The sequence below is a fragment of the Cnephaeus nilssonii genome (genome assembly GCF_951640355.1).
Source record: "Cnephaeus nilssonii genome assembly, chromosome: 14".
NCBI lineage: Eukaryota > Metazoa > Chordata > Mammalia > Chiroptera > Vespertilionidae > Cnephaeus > Cnephaeus nilssonii.
The window spans coordinates 1,158,396-1,171,288 of NC_137085.1; the positions used below are offsets into that span (position 1 = coordinate 1,158,396).

At 70.2% G+C, this 12,893-nt stretch overlaps 2 protein-coding genes across 5 annotated transcripts; both read right to left on the bottom strand.

Annotated features, from left to right (window-relative positions):
• Nucleotides 1–26: 26 nt before the first annotated feature.
• Nucleotides 27–4,276, bottom strand: DNLZ (DNL-type zinc finger). Its single transcript, XM_079789838.1, has 3 exons — nucleotides 3,975–4,276; nucleotides 3,045–3,184; nucleotides 27–2,351 (listed from the first exon to the last, which is right to left on the bottom strand). Exons 1-3 carry the CDS (start codon nucleotides 4,173–4,175, stop codon nucleotides 2,183–2,185), a joined length of 510 nt encoding a protein of 169 aa, XP_079645964.1. The 5' UTR covers nucleotides 4,176–4,276; the 3' UTR covers nucleotides 27–2,182.
• A 297-nt stretch (nucleotides 4,277–4,573) lies between these two features.
• Nucleotides 4,574–12,841, bottom strand: CARD9 (caspase recruitment domain family member 9). 4 transcript variants are annotated; one of them, XM_079789836.1, is made up of 14 exons: nucleotides 12,537–12,839; nucleotides 11,128–11,341; nucleotides 10,724–10,861; nucleotides 9,900–10,204; nucleotides 9,261–9,440; nucleotides 9,018–9,161; nucleotides 8,727–8,852; nucleotides 7,289–7,480; nucleotides 6,890–6,931; nucleotides 6,472–6,520; nucleotides 5,418–5,494; nucleotides 5,105–5,155; nucleotides 4,902–4,978; nucleotides 4,574–4,823 (listed from the first exon to the last, which is right to left on the bottom strand). In XM_079789836.1, exons 2-14 carry the CDS (start codon nucleotides 11,309–11,311, stop codon nucleotides 4,724–4,726), a joined length of 1,665 nt encoding a protein of 554 aa, XP_079645962.1. In that variant the 5' UTR covers nucleotides 11,312–11,341; nucleotides 12,537–12,839; the 3' UTR covers nucleotides 4,574–4,723. The 4 variants fall into 4 exon arrangements, with proteins under 4 accessions (XP_079645962.1, XP_079645960.1, XP_079645963.1 ...); XM_079789834.1 differs by having other exon boundaries at nucleotides 9,018–9,440; nucleotides 12,537–12,841; XM_079789837.1 differs by lacking the exon at nucleotides 5,105–5,155 and having other exon boundaries at nucleotides 12,537–12,836.
• Nucleotides 12,842–12,893: the final 52 nt, after the last annotated feature.

Genomic DNA, 12,893 nt, shown 5'->3' on the forward strand with positions numbered 1-12,893 from the left:
CATCACCACCCCGCCCCCGACCCCGGGGAGTGGGAGAGGGGGGTGCAGTGGGCCTGTGACATCACCACCCCGCCCCCGACCCTGATGGACGGCCTGTGAAGGTGCAGCTGAGAGAGCAGCCTGCGGGCGATGCCCCACAGATATGGACACCCCAAAACAGCAGCCGTCATAAGGCACTGTCCCCAGGAGGGTCTGGGCACCGGGTGGGGGCAGGCGAGGCCCCCCTCTCCTCACTCCCATGACCCACTGCTCCGTCCACACCCCACACTGACCACAGGGGCCGGGACCCCGCAGAGGGGCAGGGACAGCAGGCAGGAGCACACGGTGGCATCGCTCCTGAGAGGGAGCAGGCCCCCCCCCCCCAACAGTTCTCCATGCCCCGGGGACCCTGTGGCCCGAACACTCCGCACGTAACACTGGGCGCTGTGTCCCTTCTCGGCAGCTGCAGGAAGTCGTGTGGTGCTGTCTAGCCCTCCTGAATGTCCCGACCCATGACTCCCTCTCTGACCTTTGGAGGGCCCTGGCCTGGGGCTGAGGGAAGAAAGGGAATGAGGGGTCGGGGCCAGAAAGCAGAGAAGCCGGGCTGCAAAGGGCGGAGGCCCGGGGACGGCCACTGCTTGGAAAGGTGGGTGCTGCTGTCGCTCGGTGTGGCGAGGAGTACACCAGGACACGGGGCCACTGAGAGAGGCATCGGATCCTGTGGCAGGTCCCACAGGAGGGGCCCCCAGGCCACGGAGCCACACAGGAAGGTTGCAGGTGGCCAAGAGGCAGGGGAGGGGACGTGCACAGGCCTGGCAGGCCCAGGACTGGCCGGCGCAAACAACCGGCGGCTCCCGGTGGGGGCTGCCCGGAGCGCCTGGTGCCTGCCCAGTGCACTCACAGACATCTGTCACCCCTCTTGGGGGGGAGCGGGGAGGAGGGACAGTCCCCCAGCGTCAGCAGGGCTTATAGGTCAAAGCATCTGAATATAAAAAACTACACGGTCAACACACACATCCAAATCACAGGCCTCAGCCATGAAGGGAGGATCCTGGGTGGCCCTACCAGGTCCAGCCAGCTTCCCAGGCCTCCCCAAATTCTGTCCCAACTCGGGGGGCAGGGAGGCAGCCACGCCAAAGCCCGGCCCCCACTCCTGCGCCCCAGGGCAGCCAGTCCCCGCACCGCGGCCTCGGTGCTCGGTGCTCCGTGGAGGAGCAGGCGGGGGCGCTGAGGACACGTCCCTGCCGATGGCGCAGGAGGCGCTGGGCGGGAATAATGGAGGGGTGTTTGCCAGGGAGAGGACAGGGGGTAATTGAGGCAAAGTACAAGCTGCCAGCGCCCCGGAGAACAAAGCCGAGGCGCCGGGGGCCGCACGCACGGGGCGGGGATCGGAGCTCAGATCCTGCCGGGGTCTGACGGGCTGTGATTCACGCTGAAGGTCACACAGCCCAGAACACTTGGGGAAGTAAACACACTTTCATAAACACAGGAACATCCTGGGGAGGCCGTCAAACAAGGCTGCGAGACAAACTGCACGCCCGGGTGGGGGACCACGTGGGGCACTCCCGCCCCGCCCCCCGCCCTCCCCCCCAGGGCGGCCCAGCTCCCTCGGCGCCGCCGAGGCCGACCGGCCCCTCTGCAGCTGCGGTGAGCGGCCTGGCTTGTGTCCAGGAGGTGGCAGGTGGCATGGAGGGATCTGGGGGCCTCCCTGTGTCTGGCCAGAGGGATGGGACCCGAGAGGTGTGCTGATCCGGCCCCAGGAAGGACAGTGGCTCACGGGCCGTCCCTCCCAGGCCTCTCCCCAGAAACATCCGGGTCACGACTGCGCCACCCTGTGCCTGTGCCCAGTCTGCTCTTCCCGCCCGTGCCCCTCACAGGGGCATAGCTTCCTCTGCAGACGGGAAGGCAGAGGCTCCGCGGGGCAAAGGGACCTCCCCAAGGCCACACAGCCAGGCAGGAGGCCCGGGACTCCACGTCCGGCCCCCGCGCGCGGACAGGCCGGCTCCTGTGAGCGGGGCGCCGGTGGTGGGCCAGGGTTCCTGCGGCTGCACCTGGAGGGGTTCCTGGGAGTTCCTGACGCAGAACCAGGGAGAACAGCCGAGCCCAAGGCCCGTCACCTGGAAGTGATGTCTGTTTATTGCCAGAAGCTGGCGTGTGCGCAGCGGCCCGGCCGCGGCAGCCCTCTCCAGGGCAGGAGGCAGGGTCAGCGGGGCTCTGTCTTGCCAGGGTGGGTGGGATCCTCGTCCTCACCCCCTTCTGCTGCAGTGGTAGATTTGGGGGCCCCCGCAGCCTCTAACACCAGCTCCAGAGCCCCATCGCCGGCCACTCGGCACACCTTCTCCCCTCTGGCTGCCAGGATCTCTTCAACATTCCTGTGGGAGAGGGCGGCACCATGACACTCGGACCCCTCACTTGTCCTGCAACTCGGCCCTCGAGGGCTCCCAAGGCCAAGCTTGAGCCCGGAACATGGGTCCCTGCACTGGGTGGCATCGGGGCCACTGCACGCTGCCCTCGTGGGGCCTTCTCCACGCCCCCCAGGGGCGGATGACCGCCCCATTCCCGGGAGAATGCGCACTCGGACGCCAATCTGAACTGCCGAGGCTCCTGACCACGCCGCCCCTGCTCTCCACAGGGCACAGCAGCTCCGCAGGCCCAAGGCCTCGTCCACACCACCGCACACGCACCCCGCCGGGTGTGGTCACCCAGCCAGCGTGGATAGAGGTCGAGCTCCCTGCCCCACAGCAGGCCCTCGGAAATCTTCGCAGGGGAAGGAAGGAGCCACAACATGCAAGGAGCCATCGCCTTAAGGGTCAGCCTCGTCTGACCCTTCCCTGTCGGGGAGGTCTGTGGCCCTGACTAGTGGCCCTGCCTCAGCCGGTCCTGGGGCTTATTATTCACAGTGACTGCTGGTTTCTCTGAAATTCCAACTTCGCTGCTCCTCCCGTTGGATAAGGTGGGAGAAGAGGGCTCTGTAAGCCTCATTAGGGTGGGGGTGCCCCAGGGAGGCGGGGTGGGGCTCTGACCGGGCACTCTGTCCCCCAACCCTGCCCAGGTGGCCTCCTCACCTCTTCCCATCCAGGTCGGAGAACCAGCCCAGGTTGTCCGCGATGATGTGGTGGTTCTGGCAGCCAGGGCAGGTCACAATGACCACTCCCTGGTGATAAGCCAGCTTGGAGATTCGCTTGGAGGACCGGGTCCCACACACCTGGTGGAGGCACGGAGACAGGGCAGGTGAGGCCATGGGCCCGCCCTGGAGGATAGTTCCACCCCTCCATGCGGCCCCTGCCCTCCCAGAAGGACACGCCCCCTATGGAATACCTCCACCCCTCTCCTAGAAGGCCCCGCCCCTCCTAGACCCCGCCCCAAACCATAGCCCCACCCCTCTCCCAGAAAGCCCCGCCCTCCTATGACACGCCCCCAAAGCATAGCTCCATCCTTCTTCCAGAAGGCCCCGCCCCTCCTAGGTCCCGCCCCTCAGCATAGCTCCACCCCTCTCCCAGAAGGCCCCGCCCCTCCTATGACACGCCCCCTACAGAACAGCTCCATCCCTCTCCCAGAAGGCCCCGCCCTCCTGTGACATGCCCCCAAGGCATAGCTCCATTCCTCTCCCAGAACGCCCCGCCCCTCCTATGACACGCCCCCTACAGAACAGCCCCACCCCTCTCCCAGAAGGCCCCGCCCTCCTATGACACGCCCCAAAGCATAGCTCCATCCTTCTCCCAGAAGGCCCCGCCCCTCCTAGGTCCCGCCCCTCAGCATAGCTCCACCCCTCTCCCAGAAGGCCCCGCCCATCAGCATAGCTCCACCCCTCTCCCAGAAGGCCCCGCCCTCCTATGACACGCCCCCAAGACATAGCTCCACCCCTCTCCCAGAAGGCCCCGCTCCTGGGGACAGCTCCATTTCCGCGTGGCCCGCCCCTCCTAGGACACGCCCCCTAAGGGGTAGCTCCGCCCCTCCGCGCTGTCGCCCCGCGTCACCCGGCCCCGCGCGCCCACCTTGCAGGTGTAGACGAGCTGGTAGTGCGCCGCCCGGGGCCCCGGCTCGGAGCTCCAGCGCCGCCCGCCGCAGTGCCAGGGCCGTCTTCTCCCCGCGGCCTCCAGGCGGGCCCCGCACCCCCACAGGCGCCTCAAGCCGGGCCCCCGGGGCCGCGCGCGGCTCACCAGCGATGACACGCGGCACAGCGCCGCTCGCAACATCCCTCCCGCCGCCCCTACCCGCCCCGCCTCGCTCCCGCCATCTTGGAAGCGGGCGGCGGCGGAAGCGACGCTCCTGGGCCGGTGCGGGCGCTGCTGCCCCCTGGCGGCCGGGGGGCGGGCGGGAGGTGCGCGCGTAAGGCCTGGCTGCGCGCCTGCGGGAGCGGGGGTGGGTCCCGCCTTTTGGGGGCCAGGACCGACCCAGCGCCACCCGCGGGCGGGCTCCCGGCCGGATCCTCCGCTCCTCGGCTGCGGCGGTGGCTCATTAGGAGCGGCACTTCTTTTCTCTTTTTAAAAATATATTTTATTGAAGTCAGAGAGGAAGGCAGAGGGAGAGAGAAACATCAATGACGAGAGAACCCTGGGTGGCTGCCGCCTCCTGCACGGCCCCCACGGGGGACCAGCCCGGAACTGGGCAGGTGCCCGGACGGAATGGACCCTGGGACCTCCGTCCGCCGGCCGCGCTCCGTCCGGGAGCCCGTGGGAGCTGCACCGACCGCGCCCCGCGCCCTGCAGGAGGGGCGGCCTCGGGGGCTGTGCGGCCCGCGCCGCTAGGAGCCCTCGGTGTCCGTGTTGTCGCTGCCCGTCGTGTTCTCCCAGTCCACCTCCCCCTGCCGCGGGCCGGGCTGCATCTTGCGGAGCGCCCGCTTCCTGCGGGAGAGCGCGGCCGGTGAGCGCGGGGCCTGGGGCCGCCGCCCCGCCCGGGCCGCCCAGCGCCCACGCGCCCACCTGCGGTAGTTCTCGAAGCTCTCCTTGAGGCGGCGCCGCTCCTTCTCGGGGGGCTCCCCGCCGCTCAGACCCGCGTCCTGCAGCAACGGGGAGGCTCAGCTGAGCTGCGGTCGCACCAGCTCCGTGCGGGGAGCAGGCTGCGGGCACCCCGTGCGTGCGGGGAGCGGGGGTGTGGGTCCCTCCTTTTGGAGGACGAGACAGACCCAGCGCCACCCGCGGGCGGGGCTCCAGGCCAGGATTCCTCCGTTCCTTTGCTGCGGGGCGGGGTGGGGGCTCCTGGGCAGCGGTTACCCGCACAGAAGACAGCCCCCCCGCCCCGGGGCTGCCACTGCCCAGGCACAGCCCTGGCCTGGCCACTCCCCTGCGCACGGCTTTGTGCAAGGGAGGGGCTCAGCTTCAGGTTCCAAACACCGCACCCAAGCAGCCCATGGGCAGGGACCCTTGTGCCCCCCTCCCCCCAGGCATCCAGGCGGAGGACTCGGCCCCCAGCCCAGGGCCACCCCAGGCCAGCCTTACATTGGGGGCCAGTGAGGGCCGCTCCCTCTGCGGAGCCTCCAAGGATTGCTCGGGGCTCTCGCCGTCAGCGGGGCCGCCTGCAAGGAGAGTGGTGCCTGCGGGTGCCGCCCCCAGGCCTGCGCGTCTGCTGGGACCCCACAGGATCCCAAAGTACAGACAGGGCCCTGGCGCGCTCCCACCTCCACCTCTGCTCCTCCCACCAGCAGGGCCCGGCCCCTCCTCCGTGGGGGCAGAAGCTGCTGGGCCCCCTCCCAATGGGCCAGGGCCTGGTGGCCAGGGCTCAGGACTCTGGGGTGGCAGGTGCCCTGAGGGGCTGGCTCCCCTAAACTGGCCGTGCGGGGGGACCCCGGGCTCGAGTGGCAGGGAGACCATAGGGAGCCCAGGTCTCTGCCTGGAGCCGAATCTCCCCGAGCCTCTGACCCTGAGGCTCCCGCGAGGGGCCGCACCCTGGGCCAGGGCTCCCTGTGGGGCTCGGAGGCCCGAGCTCAGACCAGCCCCCCTCACTTCTCTATTCGGTGCCCCTTCTTCCGCTTTTGCCCCTTTGGAAGCGGGTCAGGCCTGACGCTGAGGAAGTCTCGCCTGGCTTCCCACACCAGCCTCTGCGGGGCCCCCAAACCCCCACCCAGCCCTGGCCCAGCGCCGGGCTCCTCCCGAACGCGGACCCCACCTTCAGAGCCAGCCCCTGCCCGTTACCTGAAGCCCCCAGCTCCGCACCACCCCCAACAGCCCCTCTGTCCCCTCTGTCCCCGCTTCCTAGCGCGGCACACCTGGGTGCCAGCTGGCTGCGCCTCCCCTGCTCCCTGCTCAGTCGGGGGCTGGAGCTGGACACAGCCAGCAGGCCTGGCCCCGGGTTCGAATGGGGCTCTCGGCTCGCTGGGGGACTCCAGGGGTCACTTCTGCCTCCCAGCCTCAGTGTCCCCAGGTGTGAAGTGCACAGGACAGGGCTGGAGGACACATCCCCAGGCGCCAGCCACATGGGGGTGCGTGGGCCGAGGGTCAGGACTGGCATCAGCTTGGGCAACGAGGGGGCCTCGGTGGCAGCCGCCCTCCTCACCTCTGTCTGAGAGCCGGGCGTCCTCCTCCAGGTCCCGGCGGATCGAGAGCTTCCAGAGAGAGACGGGCAGCCGGTCAGGACACTGCCCCGCGGGCCCGGCCTACCCTGCCGGGCTGCTGTCCCCTCGCTGTCCCCTCTGCACAAGCCTCTCGGGGAGTCTCTGCGGCCCAGCCGGGCCAGGGGCAGGCGGGAAGGCCCCCACGAGGGCGCGGCGTGGGCTGCCGGGTCTGTCCTGCCCGGAGCACGCAGCGGCCCCCGCGGCACCAGCTGCCCGTCCTCTGCCCGGCGGCGTGCCGGGAGGAGAGGGGACGGCCCAGCTCACCGGAGCCGCTGGCAGGCGGCCGAGCTCCTGGCACTTCCCAGGGAGGCACATGGGGCACAGGCTGTGGCCGGGAGCCCGCCCGGGGGGCACGCTCACCTCCTGGGAGTTCCTGGGTGAGCTGTCCTCCAGGTCGGAGCTCTGTGGTCACAGAAGAGGGGCCGGTCAGCAGCCGGCGGGGAAGCTGAGCCGCCTGGGGAATGGGCTGGGGGGTGGGGTGGGGAGGGGTCCCAGGCTAGCTCTCCAGGGAGGTCCCCCTCTGCCCCTCACTGCACCCAGAGCCACCTGCCAGGGGGCTGAGGAGGGCCCGGGACCTGCCAGGGCCACCAGGGGGCAGTGGCCGGGCCAGGCCAGCACTGAGGCTCTCCAGCGGCTCTCCCCCCGGGCTCTGGGGTCCCTGGGGACATGCCTGCACCAGGGGCCGCCCCCCCATCCGCCACAGCAGGGCCCCCGAGAGGCTCCCCGTGTCCCGCGGCAGCAGGGCCCCAGGAGGCGCACCAGGACCAGCATCTCCAGCTGCTGCCGCTTGAGCCTGCCCTCGGCCGCCAGCAGCTGGCCCTCGCGCTGGAACAGCTGCAGCTGTAGCTCGTCCGCCTTCTCGCCCAGCTCCCGGGCCTGCTTGCGCAGCGCGTCCTTGTCCTGCAGGCTGCGGGCGTACTGCGCGTGCAGCTGCTCCCGGGACGCGATGGCCTGCGGGGAGACTGTGTGGGGACCCGGACAGCCCGCCCCGGCACGGCCGCCCACGCCCAGCCCGGGGCCGGCCTCCTCTGCCCCGACCAGGAGCGCAGCGTCAGGGATCGCGGACGCAATGAAGGCTCGTGGCGAGAAGCGTGGGCAGACGGAGAAGAAAGGACGGTAGAGGTCTCCGCACCAGCCCGCCGGCCGGCGTCCGCGGGACAGCCTGCACTCCGCCCCCACACGGGCTCATGCATCTGGGCCGTGGTTGACATCAAGACCACGATGGTGTAGCCCTAGCCGGTTTGGCTCAGTGGATAGAGTGTCGGCCGAAGGGTCCTGGGTTCGATTCCCGGTCAGGGCACATTCCCGGGTTGCGGGCTTGATCCCCAGTGTGGGGCGTGCAGGGGGCAGCCGATCCATGGTTCTCTCTCATCATGTATGTTTCTCTCTCCCTCTCTCCCTCCCTCTCTGAAATCAATGAAAATACATTTAACAGCAGTGATTGTGAACAGCCGAGTAATATTCTTTAAAATGAATGTGTCACACTGTGCCGCGCCCACCCCCACGGGAGGCTGAGCGTGAGACTGAGTGGACGAATGCGCCACAGCCAGACCACGTCCGGCTCGGCCCGCGGCCCACAACCACCGAGGGCAGTGTTGTCCGCAGGGACCGCCCCGGAGGCGGGCGCTGCCTCCCGGCCACAAGGCGGCAGCCAACCCCGGTGCCCGCGGTGTTTAGGTTTAAAAAGTTATTTGCAGAGCGAGACGGATGCTTCCAATGTTGTAAAATAAAAACGAAGCCGTATGCATGCTGACAAAGTCTGGGAAGGCCGGTGCGCGGTGCGTTTCCTGCAGCCGGCTCGGCGGGGGTGGCCGGCGGTACTAACTTCACGCCCGTTCACATGTGCTCTTGTCCTTTAACAGCCACGTGGAGCCCGGCTGGTGTGGCTCTGTGGATTGAGCGTCGTCCCAGGGATCAAGAGGTCCCAGGTTCAATTCCCAGTCAGGGCACAAGCCCGGGTTCCCGGCTCGCTGCCCAGTAGGGGGCGTGCAGGAGGCAGCTGATCCATGTGTCTCATCTCTCATCAATGTTTTTATCTCCCTCTCTCCCTTCCTCTCTGAAGTCAATAAAAATATATTTAAAAAAATAATTTTAAAAATACAAAAAGGAATAAATAAAAACCACTCGGACAACGACCCCTCCACCCCCTCGAGCTATTGCCGGGGCCCTCGGTGCCCGCCCTCCGCGGTGCCCCTACCTGGTCCCGCTCGATGGCCACCTCCTCCAGCTGCTGCAGGATGGCCTCGATGCGGTCCTTGTACATCTTGGAGTCCTTCCGCAGGGCCTGGCACTGCAGCTCGAACACCTCCTTCTCCTCCATGCACTGCGGGCGGGACACGGCAGCTGGCCACACAGCCCGCGCCCCGCAGGCCCTGCCCATGCCAGGGAGAGTGGGCAAGCGGTGGGGTGAGGAGCCGGGCCCCTGTGTCTCCAGGAAGGGGGCCCAGGGACGTGGAGCTGAGAGGGCAGGCCCCACCGCCTGGCGTACCCGGGCACGCAGCGCCTCGGCCTGGCGCAGGTCTTTGCGCAGGGCGAAGATGGCGCCGGCCTGCTCCTCGTGCTCCCGCAGCGCCTGCCGCCAGTCCTCCTCCAGCACCTGGATGTAGGGGCTGCTCTGGTCCGGCTTCCCCTCCTGTGGGCGGCGCAGGGCACAGGGCGGCAGGGCAGCGGCCGGGCGGGGGGAGGCGCCCGCCCCTCCGGTGCCCGCGGCGCCCACCCCGCCCGCCCCCACCTGGGCGGAGGCCTCCAGCTCCTGCACCCGGGCCTGCAGCAGCGCCTTCTCCTGCTGCAGCTCCCACAGCAGCTCCTGGCTGGGCCGCTGCTCCATGGCGTGCCGCAGCTTCAGCGTGTGCTTGCGCTCCACCTTGCAGTCGTCCTCCGCCTTCATCAGGCTGTGCTTGAGCCGGTCCACCTGCCGCCGGCCGGCCGCAGCGTCAGCCCCACCGCCGCCTCCCCTCGACGGGGCCCCCCGACGGGGCCCACCCGTCCCCGCCCGCCCCCGCCCGCCCCCGCCCGCCCCCCGCCCGCCCCCTCCCCTCAACGGGGCCCACCAACAGTGCCCACCCCCGCCCCCGCCCGCCGCCTCCCCTCGACGGGGCCCACCCGTCCCTGCCCGCCCCCGCCCGCCCCCGCCCCCTGCCCTCCCCTCGACGGGGCCCACCAACGCAGCCCACCCCTGACCCTGCCCCACCCATCCCCTGCCCGCTGCCCTCCCCTCGACGGGGCCCACCAACAGGGCCCACCCCCGTCCCTGCCTGCCCCCGCCCGCCCCCGCCCGCCACCCTCCCCTTGACGGGGCCCACCGACGGTGCCCACCCCTGACCCTGCCCGCCCCCACCCACAGCCCGGACGCCCTCGGGACGGAGGGCACCTCCAGCTGCAGGTCGCGGTTGCGCATGAGCGCGGCGCCCTTCTCCTCGCTCTGGCGCGCCAGGCGCATGGCCAGGTCGTAGTTCTCGTCCTTGCAGCGCTTGAGCTCGCGGCCGCAGGCCTCCCACTCCTCCTTGAGCCGCTGCACGCGCTCCTGGTGCTTGCGCAGCAGGCTGTCCTTGACGCGCAACTCCTTGATGAAGTCGTCCTTGGAGCTCAGCAGGGCCGTCAGGTCCTGCACCTTCTTCTGCAGCTTCGTCACCTCGCTCATCAGCAGCTGCGTCAGGCCCGACTCCCCGGACGCGTCTGCAGGCCGGGCCGGGGTCAGCGGGCTCCATCGCCCGGCCCGGGGCGTGCCCTGCAGCTCCCGGCTCGGCTCAGGGACGGTGCCCGGTGGCTGCGGCTCCCCGTGGAGGAGATGGACTGCAGTTCTGACTCCGCACCCTCCCCCCAGGACGGGGAGCAGCCCGGGTGCCGGGCACCCTCCCCTTTCTCTGATTTTTCGGTGATTTTGATTGTGAGGCGAGGGGACTCGACTCCGGGGCCAGGAGAGCAGTGCCTCACCTTTGCTGGGGCCGACAGGCCCCTGACCGCTCAGGGGTCAGATGGTGTTTGGGCAGGACAGGCTCGGGGCCGCCAGTCGGCCTGGGCACCCTCACCTCCCACCTGCCCCCCACTCCAGAAGAGCGGATGGAAGCCAGGACCAGACCTGCCCCCACGTGGACCCTTCCCAGGCGTCTCTCCCCATTTTATCCACCGGGAGACCCGACAGGGCGGGGCCAGCCAACCCTGCCCCCGGCCCCCCCCATGGTCCCCCGCCCTCACCGATGATCATGGAGAAGACGCGGGCGGGCTCCTTGCCCGTGACCTTCCTGTAGAGCTGCGGGTAGTACAGCTCGAGGCTCTCGAGGAAGGCCACGTAGCCCTTGTGGCCCGTGCGCTGCAGGATGTCCAGGAGCACGCCTGCAACAGACAGCTGCTGGCCGGGCGCCGGCGGGAGGGGCGCGGGCCGGGCGCAGGGGCCGGGGGTCGGGGCCCTGGCAGCCCCGCAGGCCCGGTCCTGGGCCGGGTCCAGGCACTGCCCGCCCACAGGTGCCATGCACGCAGGACAGGGGCGGGGGGCCGGGACGTCCCGCTCCCACGCGGCCACGGGCCAGCCCTCCCGGGGAGCGGCCGGGCGCAGCGGCCACCTGGGGCGGGTCCGGGACGGGGGTGGGGGGGGCACTGACCCACTTTGCGCTTGCGGATGACCAGGTTGGGGTCGCTGAGCACCTGCTCCTCGTCGTCGGGGTTCAGCACCTTGCACTGCCGCAGGTAGGGCGTGATGCGCGAGGGGTCGATGACGGAGATGAGCTTCACGCGGAAGCCCTCCAGGGCGCTCCAGCACTCGTCCTCGTTCTCGTAGTCGGACATGGCGGCGGGCGCGGCTGGGGCCCGGGGGCACTGGGAGCGACACCCGTGCGCTGAGCTGGCAGACCCAGCGGGACCCAGGCCGCCGCCCGGAGCCGGTCCGAGCTCGGGCAGAGGCGACCGGGAGCTCACTGGCCCCGGCGTGGCCGGGAGCGTGCAGCCTCCCCCTGCCTCCCGTCGTGGCGACCACAGAGGGCATGAGTGCGGCACGGTGACCCGGCCCCATCAGCGCGCTGTCGGCGCCCCCAAGCTGTCCCTGGGCCGTTCCCGCCTGCTGGCCACCTGGCCTCTCTCCCGGGGCCCCTCTACGTGTGGGGGGAGGGGTGGAGATGCTGTCAGACAGGGGGCGTCTAAGGAACACTGCCCTCCGACCCTGCCCTGCCCCTGGGCACCCCCAGTGCCAAGGAGCCAGACAGCTGCCTCCGCCATGGAGCTGAGCGGGCACAGGGAGCTGCTTGTGCTGGTGCCGCCCTTGGCAGGTGAAGGCAGGGAGGCGGCCTGTCGGTGCCCAGGCTGGAGCCAGAGCGTGTTGGCAAGGGACCCTCCCACCTTCCCAGCCCCATGAGTTCCTCATTCGCCCACTCAGCGCCCGCACATCCCGGTCCCATCCCTTCCTTTCCTTCCGGGCCGGCGGCTGGTGATGCAACCGCCACCCAGCGGCTGCCCAGGCGGGCGGCTCCGGGTCAGGCTCGGCGACCCTGCGCTTGGGAAGGGTGGCCGGATGCCCACGGGGGAGCAGGGCTGCCCGAAAGGTGGCTTCGGCGCCTGCCCGTCCTCTCCTGCCTCCCGGGGCGCCTGCTCAGGGCCTGCTCTCGGGGGCGGTCCCCTCGGCTCTGACATGGGACTTCAGCCGGGACAGGCCAGGCAGGGGGCGGCCGTGCGGGCGACCGTTGGGCAGCGGGGACAGAGCCTTGGGCCCAGGTGGGAAAGGCCACGCCAGTCCTGGGAGCCAGGCCGCAGCCTGAGGCCTGGGCCGTGGCGCGTTCCCTGCCCCCTGCTGTGCCTGGGGGTGTGTCGCAGCCTAGCAACAGCATCGGCATCGAGGGGAACACAGCGCCGAGCCGCAGCCCCGCCCACGCCCTGCCGCTGCTGTGGGTTCCGAGAGGTGCCCCTCAGGGCCGTGCGGGGAGGGTCCCGGGGCCTCTGGGACCTGCTCCTGCTGTGCCTGGGGTGCGTCCCCAGCAGAGTCTGGCGCCTTCCCAGCGCCTGTCAGAAGGGGACCACCTACCTCAGGGTCCTGGGGGGCGCCTGGCAGCTGGGTGCCCGTCAGCCAGCGCCGTGGAGTCAGTGAGGGACAGGAGGTGCTGCCGGCACCCAGCCGGGGCGGGAGGGAGAGGGCCCGGAGGGAGGGAGGCCTGAACTTCCTGAAGGGGGACAGTCCCAGGTGGCTGCCTTCTGATTGGCCCGGCCAGGAGGCCCGGGAGGCTGGGTCCAGGGAAGTGGAAGTGGCCTGGGCTCTGAGGAGAGCTGCCGGGTGCCCCCCCGCCCAGGAGGCCCGGCCTCGGCGCTCTCGGGGGGCCGCTGCAGCCACACAGGCTGCTGGGGGCTTCCGGGCAAGGGGTGCTCTGTGCCCAGCACGTCCACC